This window comes from Nicotiana attenuata, unplaced genomic scaffold, assembly GCF_001879085.1.
Source record: "Nicotiana attenuata strain UT unplaced genomic scaffold, NIATTr2, whole genome shotgun sequence".
Classification (NCBI taxonomy): Eukaryota; Viridiplantae; Streptophyta; class Magnoliopsida; order Solanales; family Solanaceae; genus Nicotiana; species Nicotiana attenuata.
The window spans coordinates 30,488-46,512 of record NW_017672129.1 but is presented as its reverse complement, the minus strand read 5'-3'; the positions used below and the strand labels follow the sequence as shown (position 1 = coordinate 46,512).

Below are 16,025 nucleotides of genomic sequence, written 5' to 3'. Positions count from 1 at the left end.
CGACACTATATATATAGGACCGCCAACTTTTTATATTACATAGAGTGGTGCAACAGTACAACAGAGTACAGACATGAACTGAGAACTGAAAAGTCTGACATGATCAGTATTTGGCTAACAGATACAAAAAGGTAGCTAAGACAAGACAACTACAGGTGACAGCAAAGGGCATACATCCCCTGTCATTCCTCAAGAAAAGCCCCTCATATAAAGGCAAGTTAACAACTACTATTAACCCTGTTAAAAGAATCTGAATACCAAGAGATTCTACAATAACTGCAGCCTCATGTCGATCCATAATAACCCTTAACATGACATCTCCAAAACAGAAAAGGTTCGACAGTGCTATGGTTGCTAAAACATAGAACATAGGTGTTGATGATGAGGAAGTAGTGGCAAACTCAATGATTTCTTGCTCATATCTTTGAGTTACATTTTTATTATCTGAACCTTTTGCTGTGACTACAAAACCTGACTTGGTGAAGCCTACCAAGGTAAAGATGGTTTGAAAGAAGGCAAATAGGTAAGAAGTCAATCTCTTGTATAGCCAGAGTCTCTGATCATTCCACCACCCTTTCAATGTGCCTCCACACCATAGATGTTCTACTAAGCTATTTGTTGTAGTGGCAATGGCAACATGTGCATATGGTAGCATCCAGAGGCTTGACAACTGTATATGCAGAAATTAAAATAGACTTACTATACTTAGAAGAACATACAGAAATGTTGCTGCAATGTGCACATGCCTTCCAGTCATTCTCTCTTTATGTAGGATTTTGCTAACCTACTATATCACTGTAGTAGGTTATTGTTATCCCTGTTTTTCAGCTCATTCAAAATATATCATGATTCTGTTAAAGATTTGGTCAGATTCACCCAAAATCCTACTAAAAGTCGTGATGGCGCCTAACCTGCTCGCTAGGCAAGCCAACACTCAAACAGCCATAAGTAAAGCAGATTATCCACATCCTTAACAGAATCATGATATAATATGAAAGCAGAAATAGTCTCAAAACCAATATCATAAATGTAAATATCTGAGACAAGGTCTAAACGCGACCACAACTGTCTACAATGCCTAAAACCCGGTGTCACAACTATTACAAGCATCTAACAAGGATAAAGGGTGCATATACATACACATATATATTCATATATACATGTATATATACATACATAGATAGACACTTATTTCTTAGAGGGACATACCTTTGGAAACAAGCTGATGCCATGGAGAAGGCAAGACGAAGGGACAATAGTATAATATAAGGTAGGCATCCAATTTGGAGCACAGAGCAAGAAGCTACAGTATGAAATCTGAAGTTTGAGTGGGATTTTGCCTTTGCCGTAGATGAAAGGGCAGTATTTTGAAAGGAATATCTGAAAATTACCCTCTGCCCATCTCTTATGTTGTACTAGAGTTTCCAAAAGTGTTGTTGGAGCAAGACCTAAGAAGCCTTTCCTCTCTGGATTGAAGTACACTGATTTCCAACCTCTGCATTGTATTGCTAATCCTGTAATCACATCTTCTACAGCACAACCATACTTCAATCCTACCTGCAGATGAAATCAATGCAAAAGGTATTTCTATGGTTAGAAAGTTATAGCATACTAAGGGTGTGTTTTGTACTATGAAAGTCATTTTTAGGAATTTATTTTCGGAATGTGACTTATTCTCCTGGAAAATATTTTGGTGTCTGGTTAGAGAGAAAAATATTTTTTGGGAAAAAAATACTTACATTAAAGTTCGATAATAATACTATAGCAAACGGGATAATGTTTTTGTGAAACTTTTGAGTATTAAAGATTGACCAACAAAAAAAAGATTGATAATAATGTCTAAGTGTTGGTTAAAACAATAATTAAAATCTAAGCATTGAGATTATAATTCTGAAGGAAAGCTAAGAGTAGTGGTAAAATTTATTTTCTTTCAAGAAAATACTTTTTGACAACCAAACACCGGAAAATAACTTCAAAAAACATCTTCCATCATACCAAATACACCCTTAATTTGGTTCTTGGTTCTTAAAGGGGTGTGGTTAATTAAGGAAAATTACCTCTTTACCCCATTGAGTGTCTTCTTCATATGAGCAACTAGCAAGAATTTTGCATGTTTCTTCGAGCATATCACTAGTTTCTCTGTATTCTCTCTTGTTGTATACTCCTTTCTTGTTGTAATTTATTATCTTGGATCCTTTACTGTATTTCTTTCCGGACAGAACTTCTCTCCCATGAAAGCAGCCAGTACCAATATACAAAGGTCCTCCACTTGCATCTAATCCTGGAAGCTCTACCTTAACAATCACCAAATAATAACTAATCACATACAGTCGACCTCTCTATAACAACATCTCTATATAACAACCATTCACTATTAAAGCCAAGTTCTTTTTTTCGGAATCGATTGTTATATTATGTTATAATATATGTCCTCTATAATAACACTCCACTATAGCAGCCAAAAAATATCGGAACAAACAAGGCTGTTATAGAGAGGTTTGACTGTATATGAATCCTTATTAATTACTCCCTCCATTCCAAGTTATGTGACGTAGTTTGGCTCGTCATTGTTTACGAGAGAAATGAAGACTTTTAAAACTTGTAATCTGAAATACGCTCTAATACTTGTATGATTGTAAGTTTTTTAAAATTTGTGGTTTTAAACATGTCATAATATTTGTGTGGCTACAAACTTAGAAGTTTAATTAAAATTGTTTCCAAATTTGAGAAGAGACATTCTTTTTTTAAACATATGAAAAAGGAAATAGAGTCGTCACATAAACGGAAACAAGGAATAGTAATTAGATGTGTTATTTTATATAGCTATAAGGTTCTTTAATTACAACAACTGATCTCAAACTTGGTATATAGCTCTTACCTCAGTGATTAGACGTAAAGAATTGCTGTAAAGATCATTCTTGGTGATATTACTAAATTGCTGAGGATATTGTACAAAAGCAATACCATCACTTTGTTCTTCATCTAGGAAAAAGCACAAGGCATCTCTCACTGATTCTGAATTGTTTGAGTACATGTCACAATCCACATTCAGAATAATTGGACTGTTGCTTATTCTTGCTGACACCCTTATCTGTTCATGTTTTTTTTCTTCAAAGAGTCAAATAATGGTTGCACCAAATAGTAAAACATTAAGAAGAACCAAAAAAAAAAAAAAAAAAAAAACAAGAATTTTAATTGATGGGAAGCTTGTTAGTTAAAAGAATTTAAGTTCTATGCAGTGTAATAATTTACACAATTAATTAGGTCACTGTATTTGTTAACAGTTTAAAACAAACCGACAATATAAAGAAGCTTTTATAATATTAGGCTATCCAAATAATATTTATAAGTAATCCTCCATAAAAGTTTAAATATAGTTTATAATCTTGAAAATGAGATAGGTTACCTACTATATAGGTAAATGAGACGTAACAATTCTTTATATTATCGATGGATGTACTAGTTAAACTAACTCATTGGGCAATTACAAATAAATCTTTTAATAAATATTCATTGGTAATATGTTAAAAGAAATAATATATCTGATATAAAAAGTTAAATTTTCACTGATATTATAAAAATATCTTCATACCCACTAGATTATATAACTAACAAACTAATTAAGTTAAAAGAGGACAGCCCGATACACAAAGCATTCCACATTCACGCAGGGTCCAGGAAGGACCGGACCCTCAAGTGGTGTAATGTAGGCAGTCTACCCCTATGTTGCTCGGATTCTTCGAAAATGTGGCTGGATACTTGTCGGATCCTCCAAAAGTAGTGCATTTTTGAAGGATCCGACACGGGTGCAGCTGCATTTTGGAGAGTTCGCGCAACATAGGTCTACCCTAATGCAAGCATCAGTGGTTGCTTTCACGGCTCGAACTCGTGACCCATAGGTCACAGGGAGACAACTTTATCGTTGCTCCAAGGCTCCCCTTCCCAAAACAAAAAAAAAAACTCCTTTCACGGCTCTGTGACCTATAAGTCACACAGAGACAAAATTATCGTTGCTCCAAGGCTCCCTCCCCAAAAAAAAAAGAGAGCAAGTTATTTACCAAGGCATTCATGGCTCCTGCTTTGAAGTGATGGTGGTGTTGGGGTCTCTTCTCTCTTGCCAGATATACTAAAGTTGGCAAAATTTGTCCTACCACATCCACATTTTCACTACTGTCTCTTTTGTCAATTAATATCTGCAACAAATTGAAGCAAATATTTCAGTAAAAAATATCAATTAAACTTTATGTTCACTTCTTTGAAAAGAAAGAAAAAACACTTATTCACTTGGATGATAGTGTGATGGTCTTGTTTGCTTGAAATGAAATTCCACTCTCGAAATCCTTTATGTTGTTTTCTCAGCATTTCAGGGACATGGCCTTGCCTTGTAGTCTCATCAATCCTTTTAATCATAGCTTCGTATAGCTTCTGTAAGTTTATCAATGAACAATAATTCACTAAAGTATTAACTTTAGATAAGCAAAAATTCTTTTTTATGTATATATAGTACTATGTATTGACTCCCCTGACTTATTCGTGTATTTTATTTTTTAAAATTGACGTCCCTTAATAAAAATTCTAGCTCCGCTATGTCGTAGCACTTGTTCTCCAACAACGTAGACATATATTCTGGAGACATATAGACAAACACGTGAAGAACGATGTTAATCTATTCTGATTCAGAAAGAAAGTGGCTTTTAGTTTACTGTTAGTATCGAACTTTTATTAGAAATATACAAATCCTTGTACTTCTTTTAGTAATCGAGAAATTTCTAAGGGCTAGAAACACATCGTTTATAACTCGATGAATAATGGGTCCACTCCTTTATCCTTCTTCACTTAAATACCAGTCTTTGTCAATTACAAAATTTGAACATGTGACGTGCTCCTAATACACATTGCGTGTTGCAATCATACCACTAGACCAAGCCGACATATAAGTTCCTATACTAAAAATTTAGGGCTTAAGTTTTATTAACTGATGATGTAAAAAATATTTATACGATCAGATCACTTATTATATACTACTAATTAAAGTATATTTTTCGATAAGCATTATTTTGTAATCTGAAAGTGGTAACTAACATGCTATCACGGATTAAAATTCACTAATAACGTTAAAAAGAATTACACTATTTTGATATATAACTTAAATCTGTTAATTAATTATGTGAATTGTTCTATGAATAAGTTAACAATTTGTCAAGTTAGACTAGCATATAATAGCAGAAAAAAAAACTGTAAGCAGTTAATAATATACGTACCTTGATGGAAATAAACTCATCAGTTGATGATAATTCATGATTATTCATTGAAAAATAAGCAGCTGGTGAAGGTGTTTGTACTTTAAATTTCTTGCAAAATGGCAGCCATTTTTTGGAAAATTCAGAAGCTTCAAATAGAGCAAAGAACATAAACTCAGAACAACCATCATCTGAGAGATAAACATTCATCTTCTGAGGTGGATAATTATAAGCCATTAGAGATAAAACTGTGTTTATCACCATAGATGGCGGCTCTTTCACATGGTTTGCTGTGCATACAAATATGTCTATACTCGGTAGCTCCTCGTCCCTGAATCTGTATATAGACAATGGCGAAGACAGAAATTTCGTTAAAGATATTTAAGATTAATATGTATACATAAAAAGTACGTAGTAGTATCATCTAACCTATATGATATAATGTAATTTTTCTGCATAGGGTGTCTAACCACCCTTCGTCAGATGTAGCCTCGAATATATATATACGGGGACGTATCTATGTAGAGGAGCATGGTGCACGTGAACTATTGTTTTTTTTTTTAATCACTTAAATATATATTTGCGTACTTAAACTCAAAGAATCCTATGGTACAATGATTATTGGGTGCACCTTTAGAAGTGAAATTAAAGGTCCAAATCTTATGTTTATATATCTTGTTGTTTTTTCCTTTTTCTTTCTAGAACTAAGCTTAATGTTTCAAATTTCATGTTTGTGTGCATGTGTAGCATCCCCCTCTTACATTTAATTTAAGTATTTTTCTTTCTTTTTTATTTGGTGTATCAATTTAAAATCTCAAAATCTAACACATTGAAATCGTGCATTTTCTATTAATTTTAAACCGATAATTTCAAAATGATAATGGACATAATAGATAGAACCTAAAAGTAGAACTCATCAATTAAATTAAAAGAAAATATACCTGTGAGAGAGCCTATCCTTGAAAGTATGACGATAAACAGCATTACATCGAAGTGACTGAGTTATGATCCAGTAACATATATACCAAACTTCTGCCATTAACAAACCAATCCAACCCCATCTTCCTTTAATTGTCGGTACGTTATTCACTCTGTGAAAGCATATAAAGAGTATTCCAATTAATACTGAGATTGCATATACCCAATAAAGTTTACGTCCTTTTGCTCCCTTTGTTTCAAATAAAGGAACGTAATTACTATCTTTTCCCATAAATCTAATTCTATTGTTTCTCTCTTAATAATTTTCTTCTGCTTTTTCTTGCCTTTCTCGCACTTAATTAATTTCCCAACTCCCTTGTGTTGTAAGAGCTTAAATAGGTGTGTGTAGAAGAACTAAGGGAATGTGGCCAAGCCACACGTGTATTTTAATTTATATATATTGAAAAAGTGTACCTTATATACATAACGATGGGACGGAATTTACACTATCATCAGGTCACATAAAAGATATATATAGATAACTCCTTATAAAAAGTAGGATTTATAATCTAAAAAGTAAGGTAGATATTAGGTAAACTCATACTGATGAATGAGAAACTTGGATCAACGTATGCTTGTTATTCTGCTCTGTAACGCCTTCTAGTTCATTCCCTTTTTGGTTTAATTATATTCAGTATAAAAAACGCAGTAGTCCGACTTATTTGGATTAAACTTGCATCGGGTGGATTTACTATAGGGTAATTAAAGTCTTATAAAAAAATTGACTTTAGGCTACAAACTTTATCAATAAAATTGAAACTTTCTCCCTTGTGCACTAGTAATCTTTCGTTGGTACGTAATTAATTTATTTTGGCTCGATCAGCAAAATATTGCCAATTAAGGAAAATTTTGGATATGTTCTAAATGGGTTCTTATCACAAGTGTTAGTTTGTTTGCACTGATGTGGTTGAGGGAAGCAAATTTGTAGCTACCCACACACGCCAAATTGTGCAGCTTATGGATTAAAGCTAGTAATATAAAGATTTAAGTCAAAAGGGTCAAATTTGTTTGTATTATTCGAAAATAAACAATTATATTTTCGGTCAAATTTTTCGTCTAATACTGCCTTCTCTATTAGAGAAAAAATATTATCCAATTAATTTTTGGATATATATATATATATATATATATATATATATATATATATATATATATAAGCACGATTTGAACCCTAAAAAGTTATCAATTTATACTTGTAAACAAAAAATTACCTGCAGTTGAATTTTGTGCATAGAACTTAAATTCATTTATTTTATATCCTTCCGAATAGTGATGTATGGGGTTTAGTGATTATTTTTAGTCCATTTACAAATATTCTTCTCGTTATATCTTTATATTAAGACGAAATCGATAATAGATTAAAACACTTTGAAATCTTATGTACATCATTTTACTTGAATTATAACCTGTTATCTTGTATAATTTCCTCGTGCAGGACCTACTCTTTCCTAATTTATTTTGTTTCTCAATGCAGATATATTATTATTATTATTATTATTATTATTATTATTATTTATTATTATTATTATTATTTTGTTACTTATTTTGGTCCTTAATTTAAGCATCTTATTAACTAAGAAAAGTATAAACTTTTTAATTTTATCTATATGAAGTATTCAAGTGGGACCCGTGAGTCCATTTGTCAAGCAATATGAGAGCCTCACATAAGTATATAGAACGTGGTATGTGAGATACAAAATAAAATTTCTCGCTTAACATACATTTGTATGATAGGGTATAATCACCTTATAATCACCATATATCTTTGCGTTTATTCCGCTGAAACCTCTAATGACTCTTAGGAATGAATGTCTGTGTTATTACCGAAAGAACAGCAAATAAAAACAGAAAAATGAAATCAGAAACATTTTGGACCTCATGTGTTACAGAATGTTAGAAAAAGTTGGTTTTATGCCATTTCATGACAAAACAAAGAGAAGCAAATTAGTAAAACATTCATACCCACCTCATCCTTATTTTCTTCTTCTCTTTATTCATAGCCTACGATCATTTTCTTGAAAATATAAAAGGGAAATAGACCTGAAAAAGCTCCAACATTTCTTCCTCTTTATTGCACAAGGTGGATACAATCTACTTGGGAATTGTTATATACATATACCATAAGTTGATAGCCATAAAACACATTTTCTGGAATCCTGACTTCTCTTTTATGAATAACAAGTGAGCAATATATCTCTTTATATTTTCGTGCATGTTTTTTTCCATATGTTAATTAAGCGTATTCGATAGTCTTGACTTGTTTGAGATTGAGACGTAGTTAATATTAATTTATTGTTTGCATAAAAGTTTAATGATCATCAAGCTTTTCTTTGCAAGACAATATCATAGATTTTCATGCATGCAGTGGCGAAGACACCCTTTAAAAAAAGGTGTCATTCGGCATCACTTTACCAAAAAATAATTAAAATTCTTATATATGTGTATGTATATATACAATTGCCCTTGAAGGGGGCCTTGAACCGTGGAAATACAGCCTCTTGCAAAAATGTGGGTAAAGCTATGTACAAGAGACTCTTATCGTCCGAACCTTAATTCCCCGGACCCCATGCATAGCAAGGAACTTAGTGCAGCGTACTATCCTTTCTTTATATATATATATATATATATATATATATATATATATATATATATAATAGCCCGGCATTGCTTTGAAGTAAATGCCAATTTGAGACCAAAAGTAAAGCCTTAAAATCAATATATTCCTAGAGCCAAACTCATTTACAAGTCAGTATACCAACATCGCGTACGCAAAATTTCGCGTACGCTACTAGCCTACTCCAAGCATGCATGCAAGGGCGAAGTTACACCATTCTAAGGGTGGTCAACTGACCACCCTTACGAGAAAATTACATTGTGTATATAGGTTAAATATTAAGTTTTAAAGGTATATAATATATATTAAACACCCTTTGCGGAGGATTTTTTTCACTTCTTTCAAGTTTGAACACCCTTGAAAAAATTTCTGGTTTCGTCACTGCATGCATGTTACGATCATGAAATCCTTCTATATGTGGCATTTAGAACAAAATAGTGGAATATTTCTATTTCTTCAAAACTATATATATAATCTCATAATCTTTTTTTCGCAGGATTTAGCAGGACAAAATTATATATAAAGATAGAACCACAAAAATCATGTTTGGATTCAGTATAAGAACTGGGAGGCAAAATGCCTCAGGTTCTCCAAAATCCACAGGCTCTCCATCTTCTGTTGGTTCACCAAAAACTGCAGGAAGCACAGGTTCCCCAAGAGCAGAAGTTGGAGAAATTGATACAAGAGCACCCTTTCAATCTGTGAGAGCAGCTGTTAGTTTGTTTGGTGAAGCTGGTTCTTCCCCTAAGGCTAAGCCCACAATTAAAAGATCAAAAACCATTGAAGAGGTATGTAGTACTATATATGTTTGGCTAATAAAACGTTCTCGGCTATGTTCAGAACGAGTGTGACCTTATTATATGCATGGAGGCGGATGGAGTATATAACGAATGACTTCAATTAAACTCGATATGTTTTCAATAATAATCAGCATAGATATATATATGTGAAAAGTTACTATGATTTCATAAAATATTAATTTCTGAGCCTATTATTTCGAAATTGTAATGGACTAAGAATCTAAAGATTGAACCTATCAAATTTTAATTCTGAACCCATAATTTTAGCATGTGTACACATCTATGTTGCTCGGATCCTCCAAAAATACCCATCCCACCCAGGCGTAAGCTACAGTATCCTAAGTCCGGTCAATTGACCACTCTTCGCCGATTACACTGTATAGATAGGTAAAATATTAGGTTTTGGATGTATATAACATATCTTGAACACCCTTTCTCGATGAATTATTTTTACTTCTTTCAAGTTTGAACACCCTTGAAGAAATTCCTGATTTCACCACTGGTCACACCCATGTCGAAACCTCCAAAATTGCATAATAATTTTTGAAGGATCCGACACAAAGCCACCGATATTTTTGAAGGATCTGACGAACATAAATATACTCAATTGGAGCCGAAAGTAATAGGTTCAATTGAGCTCACAGAGCCTTGCCCTAAATCTGGCCCATGAGGATTGATCTTGCTCTAGCCACAAGTTAGGACATACTATATTTATCATCCATCTCTTTCCAATATATGTTCCAATCCTATTTTTTTCTACAAAATGAAATTTTGAGAATCATGCATTTATTTTTGAATTGTCATATAACAACTTTTCTTCTAATTCACAGAGGGTGCTAGAGAAGGAAAGCAGGCTTCACTTAGCCCTGAGAGAATTAGACAGTTTCAAAGAACAAATAAGAAGTACAGAGACAACAAAAGCTCATGCTCTCCGCGAACTCGAAAAGGCCAAAAGAACTCTCCAAGAACTCACTGGAAAGCTCGAAACTTTATGCGAATCGAAACAAGCAGCCATTGAGACAACAGAAGCTGCAAAAGCCCGAGCCATCGAACTCGAAGAACAGAAATCCAACAAGCCTCCAGTTGGCACTGATGCATGGAAACAGAATGTTGAAGCTGAAAGAGAACAATATCGAACATCTTCAGGCGAGCTAAATGCAGCGAAACAAGAGCTAACAAATCTTCGTCAGGACTTTGACGCGGCCCTGGAAGCAAAACTAGCTGCATTTCAAGAAGCTGCAGACGCGCAACACAACGCGGCTATCAACAGAGAAAGGCTAGGTAAACTCTCGAAAGAAGTTGATATGTTACACGAAACGTTAGGCCAAGTAAAAGTTGCATCTCTCCAAGCACAAGATGAGCATGAAAAGCTTATAGCAGATAAAGAAGCTCACTTACATTCCCTTAGAACAGCTAAAGAAGAAGCTGAGGAAAAAATCAGGGCTCTCAAAGAGGATCCTGATTCTCAAATAGTGACCGAAAACCTCCTGGAAAAACTCGAGGTAACCAATGAGGCAATCCAGGTCTTACAGGATCAACTCAATCAAGTTCGAGCCCTGGATTTGGACGCTTTTAATAAAGCAAATGTAGAGCTCGATGCTACAAAGAAGGTGTTGAGCGAGATAACAGCAGAGGAAAGTTCTCTCCGAACCCTAGTTGATTCGCTTCAACTAGAAGTAGAACGCATAAAAGGCGACCTCTCAACGCTTAAAAAGAAAGCAGAGGAAGCAGAGTCCCTAGTTGAAAACTTAAAAATGGATCTTGAAAATAGCAAGAAGGAACTTGAAGCAAGTATTTCAGCTAAAACACAAGCAGAAGGAGATTCTAATGATTTACCTTCAAGAATTCAACAGTTGAACTCCGAGGCGATTCAATTTACAAAGGAAGCAGAAGAGATGAAGAAGAAAGCAGAATTACTCAAACAAGAAGCAAAAACAGCTCAAGAAACAACCAAAGAAACAGAAGAAAAACTAAAAGTTGCATTAAAAGAAGCTGAAGAGGCAGAAGCAGCAATGAAACATGCAGATGATAAGATACACAATGGTAATGAAGAACATAATTTAGTGTCAAATGGGAAGATAAGATTGTCAATTGAGGAATTCGACGCGATGAAACGACAAGTGGAAAATAAAAAGAATGATGCTGAAATAAAAGTTAAAACTGCATTAGCTCAAGTGGAATCCATTAATGCCAATGAAAATGAAGCAAACAAGAAACTCGAGGTGATTTTAAAAGAGAAAGAAGATATTGAAGCTGCAACACAAGAAGCATTAAAGACAGCAGAAATGGCTGAAGCAGCCAAATTGGTAGTTGAAGGAGAACTGCAAAAATGGCGTCAAAAGGAACAAGAAGAGGAAGAAATTGGAGAATCTTCTAATGGAAATATTGAAGGGACATGAGAAAATTTGTAAAAATAAGAAGTATAGTAGAAATTTAAGCCAAGGGATCCAAGATGGGAGATTTTATTTAATTTGTTATATGTTGTATCTTATGATTTTCATATAATTCTTGAGGCATTCAAATGTGCAGAAAGTGTATGAATGTCTTACTTAGAAGCAAAAACACTTTGTTCCTCTTGGTTTTAGTATGGTGTCTTTTAGCTAAATTAGCCAATTTATGCTTAAAGTTGTGTGTGTGACCTGTAGGTCACGGGTTCAAACCGTGGAATCAGCGACTGATTCTTGCATCACGGTAGGTTGCCTACATAACACCCCCATGGGATGCGGCTCTTCCCTGCATGAACGTGGAATCCTTTATGCACCAGGCTGCCCTTTAGCCGATTTATGCTTAAATATTCTCGATTAGATACCAAAAGTATACGAGTCTATGTAATTTCTTGCATATCTATATGTATAATCAAAGACATAAGTGCTTACATTGATGCAAGAAGAACTTCAATTAGATCGGAGATATCAATTTGTTGGGAATAAACCCCCACAGAAATAATATTCACGGTACTAAAAGCGGAATAATAACGTAGCACCGAGATACAGTAATTAACAAGAATAAAAGAGTAGCAATGACACCAAGATTTTTACGTGGAAAACCCTTTTGAATAAGGGAAAAAACCACGGCCCCGAGAGGAGCAACTGATATCACTATAGTAAGGAATTTTACACTTTGTAGGTCCGAGTAAAATACTCCAAAGACCACTACAACACTCAAAAGAAATAACCCTCTTGTGATATTCCCACCTCACTACAATATCGCTCACTCTCTATTTTCCTCACAGATTATTTTCTTATACCCTGTCTGTGAAACCTCACTTTTTTTTTCTCTCTTTGTTGGTGTTGTTAAAAATGAGAGCCGAAGCTCTCATTTTATAGGCAAAACATCGCCTACCATGCTTGACATTTTTCATCTGCATGCCTGCCAAATTTGACAAGTGCAGAGAACATAAAATAAACATGGGCTGCTGTGGGATGATGGCTGCAGCCAACTTTGAAGAAGGAACCAATAAGGAAGAAAAAATCTTCCTTAAATAATAGGGATGGACCCCACAAATCTCCCCCCCAGAACCATTCACCCGAAAGAGGTAGCACCGGAGATTCTAGTTTGAGCGCATGGCAACAAGTTATTTGCAAAGCTCGAACTTGTCTCTTCGTACTACCTTGGTTAGCATATCCGCAGGATTTTTACTTGTGTGAATCTTTTTGACCTGTAAAGATTCGTTCTCCACCTGCTCACGAATCCAATGATATCTCACATCTATATGCTTTGTCCTTGCATGGTACATGGAATTCTTGCTCAAGTCTATTGCACTTTGACTGTCACAATAGACAACATACTCCTTCTGATGCAATCCAAGCTCTTGAAGGAACAGTTTGAGCCATATCATCTCCTTACCAGTTTCTGTAGCGGCAATGTACTCTACTTCAGTTGTTGAAAGTGCAACACACTTCTGCAACTTCAACTGCCATGATATAGCTCCCCCTGAAAATGTAAACAAATATCCAGTAGTGGATTTTCTATTGTCAATGTCACCTGCCATATCAGCATCTGTATAGCCCTTCAAGATTGGATCAGATCCTCCAAAGCACAAACAATCTCCCATGGTACCTCTCAGGTACCTAAGTATCCACTTGACTGCTTTCCAATGTTCTTTTCCGGGATTTTCAAGAAACCTGCTGACAACACCAACTGAGTGAGCAATATCAGGTCTAGTGCATACCATTGCATACATCAAGCTTCCGACTGCTGAAGAATAAGGAACTCTAGCCATGTTCCCTTTCTCCTCCTCTGTTGTAGGACACATCTTTTTGCTCAACTTTAGATGACTAGCAAGAGGTGTGCTAACTGGCTTAGCATTCTTCATGTTGAAGCGTTCTAGTACACGTTCAATATACTTCTCCTGAGATAGCCACAACTTTCTACTTTTTCTTCTCGAACTATCTTCATACCTAGAATTTGTTGTGCTGGGCCCAAGTCCTTCATATCAAATGACTTGGACAGATCTCCCTTCAACTATGCTATTAGCCCCTTGTCTTTTCCTACAATTAACATGTCATCCACATACAACAACTAATAAAGTTATTCTCAGAAAATCTTTTGAAGTATACACATGGATCAGAATAGGTCTTTAGGTATGTTTGACTTTTCATGAATGAGTCAAACTTCATGTACCACTGCCTTGGTTCCTGCTTCAATCCATAAAGACTCTTATTCAATTTGCACACCATGTGTTTCTTTCCAGCTACTTCAAATCCTTCTGGCTGCTCCATATAAATCTCCTCTTCCAAATCTCCATGAAGAAATGCAGTTTTCACATCCAACTGCTCCACTTCAAGATCTAGGCTAGCTGCTAAGCTCAAAATTGTTCGAATAGAAGTCATTTTGACAACAGGTGAGAAAATTTCGTCAAAATCAATACCTTTCTTCTGTTCGAAGCCTTTAACCACCAATCGAGCTTTGTATCTGACCAGCTTGCCATTTCCATCTTTCTTGAGTTTAAAGACCCATTTGCATTTGAGTGGTCTTTTACCCTTTGGAAGTTCAACTAGCTTGTACGTGCCATTTTTCTGTAGAGATTCCATCTCTTCTTGCATAGCTTTCATCCACTGGTTCTTTTCTGGATGGGACAACACCTCCTTAAGACTTTCTGGCTCCCCCTCATCACTGATGAGGACATACTCTGTGGAAGGGTACCTACATGACTCTACCCTTGGCCTCTCCGATCTCCTCAGAGGTTGAGGTTGTTCTTCTTCCTGAGTGGGGTGCTCCACTTCCTCGATACCTTCATCAAGTTGCTCCCCCTGCTCAATAACCTCACTAGGTTGCTCCCCTGCTCGGCAACCTCGTCGGTCGTACTTTCTGCACTTGTAGGATTGTTAGAAGTAGAAGGAATAGTAACAAGGTTAGGAATTATACCATTCTTCGCCTTTTCTGACATATCAGCAGCAGTTCCAACTTCACTTTCTCGGAAAACTACATCTCTGCTTCTGATGACCTTCTTCTTTACAGGATCCCACAATCTGTACCCGAACTCTTCATCTCCATATCCGATAAATATGCAGGGAACAGATTTATCATCCAGCTTTGTTCTCTGCTCTTTTGGTACATGTGCAGAAGCTCTGCAACCGAACACCTTCATATGCGAGTAGGACACCTCCTTGTTGGTCCAAACTCTCTCTGGGATGTCAAACTCCAATGGAACTGATGGACTCCTATTGATCAGGTAACAGGCTATCTGAACTGCTTCACCCCAGAATGACTTAGGCAGTTTAGCCATTCTGAGCATGCTTCTCACCTTCTCCACAATGGTGCGGTTCATCCTCTCGGCTACGCCATTGTGCTGTGGAGTTCCAGGAACTGTCTTTTCATGTCTGATCCCATGACTTGAACAATACTCTTCAAATTCCCTTGAAGTGTACTCCCCTCCATTGTCACTTCGGAGACGCTTTAGCTTTCGACCCGTCTACCTTTCTACTAGAGCATGAAACTTCTGGAAAACTTGAAACACCTGATCTTTCGTTTTCAAAATATAAACCCATAATTTTCGTGAAGCATCATCAATAAAAGTAACAAAATATTTGTTACCGCCCATTGATTCAATTTCCATTGGGCCACAAACATCAGAATATACTAAATCAAGTATATTCAATTTTCTTTCAGACGATGTCTGAAATGAGACTCTATGCTGCTTACCAAATAAACAGTAGTCACAAGGTTTTACCGTTGTACCTTTGGCATAAGAAATGAGCGATTTCTTGGCAAGAATCTGCAATCCCTTCTCGCTCATATGACCCATTCTTTTGTGCCACAAATCTGTAGAAATCTCATTTGTGCCGCGTTCAATTCACCTTGGCATATTTCTGCATTTGTCCTATACAACGTGCCACGAGCAACTCCCTTTGCAATCACCAATGATCCCTTAGTGAGTCTCCACTTTTGATT

General features: G+C 35.6%; 2 protein-coding genes across 2 annotated transcripts; one reads left to right on the top strand and one right to left on the bottom strand.

Annotated features, from left to right (window-relative positions):
• Window positions 1-14: 14 nt before the first annotated feature.
• Window positions 15-6,501, bottom strand: LOC109211967 (cellulose synthase-like protein E6). The gene is made up of 8 exons (XM_019375568.1): window positions 6,182-6,501; window positions 5,262-5,577; window positions 4,285-4,425; window positions 4,059-4,193; window positions 2,879-3,091; window positions 2,058-2,294; window positions 1,210-1,557; window positions 15-670 (listed from the first exon to the last, which is right to left on the bottom strand). The coding sequence occupies exons 1-8, from the start codon at window positions 6,448-6,450 to the stop codon at window positions 104-106; spliced, it is 2,226 nt and encodes a 741-aa protein (XP_019231113.1). The 5' UTR covers window positions 6,451-6,501; the 3' UTR covers window positions 15-103.
• Window positions 6,502-8,082: 1,581 nt separating this feature from the next.
• On the top strand, window positions 8,083-12,273 carry LOC109211965 (WEB family protein At1g12150-like). Its single transcript, XM_019375566.1, has 3 exons — window positions 8,083-8,399; window positions 9,329-9,620; window positions 10,463-12,273. Exons 2-3 carry the CDS (start codon window positions 9,375-9,377, stop codon window positions 12,029-12,031), a joined length of 1,815 nt encoding a protein of 604 aa, XP_019231111.1. The 5' UTR covers window positions 8,083-8,399; window positions 9,329-9,374; the 3' UTR covers window positions 12,032-12,273.
• The last annotated feature ends 3,752 nt before the right edge of the window (window positions 12,274-16,025 follow it).

What these genes read in the sequence shown, in the direction of transcription:
- LOC109211967 (XM_019375568.1), bottom strand. Translation starts at nt 6,450, where the DNA reads ATGGGAAAAGATAGTAATTACGTTCCTTTATTTGAAACAAAGGGAGCA. An exon ending in CTTTACGTCTAATCACTGAG is followed by an intron (nt 2,295 to 2,878) that starts GTAAGAGCTATA and finishes GTGATTGTTAAG; the next exon opens with GTAGAGCTTCCAGGATTAGA. An exon ending in GCATCAGCTTGTTTCCAAAG is followed by an intron (nt 671 to 1,209) that starts GTATGTCCCTCT and finishes CTGCATATACAG; the next exon opens with TTGTCAAGCCTCTGGATGCT.
- LOC109211965 (XM_019375566.1), top strand. Translation starts at nt 9,375, where the DNA reads ATGTTTGGATTCAGTATAAGAACTGGGAGGCAAAATGCCTCAGGTTCT. An exon ending in GATCAAAAACCATTGAAGAG is followed by an intron (nt 9,621 to 10,462) that starts GTATGTAGTACT and finishes TCTAATTCACAG; the next exon opens with AGGGTGCTAGAGAAGGAAAG.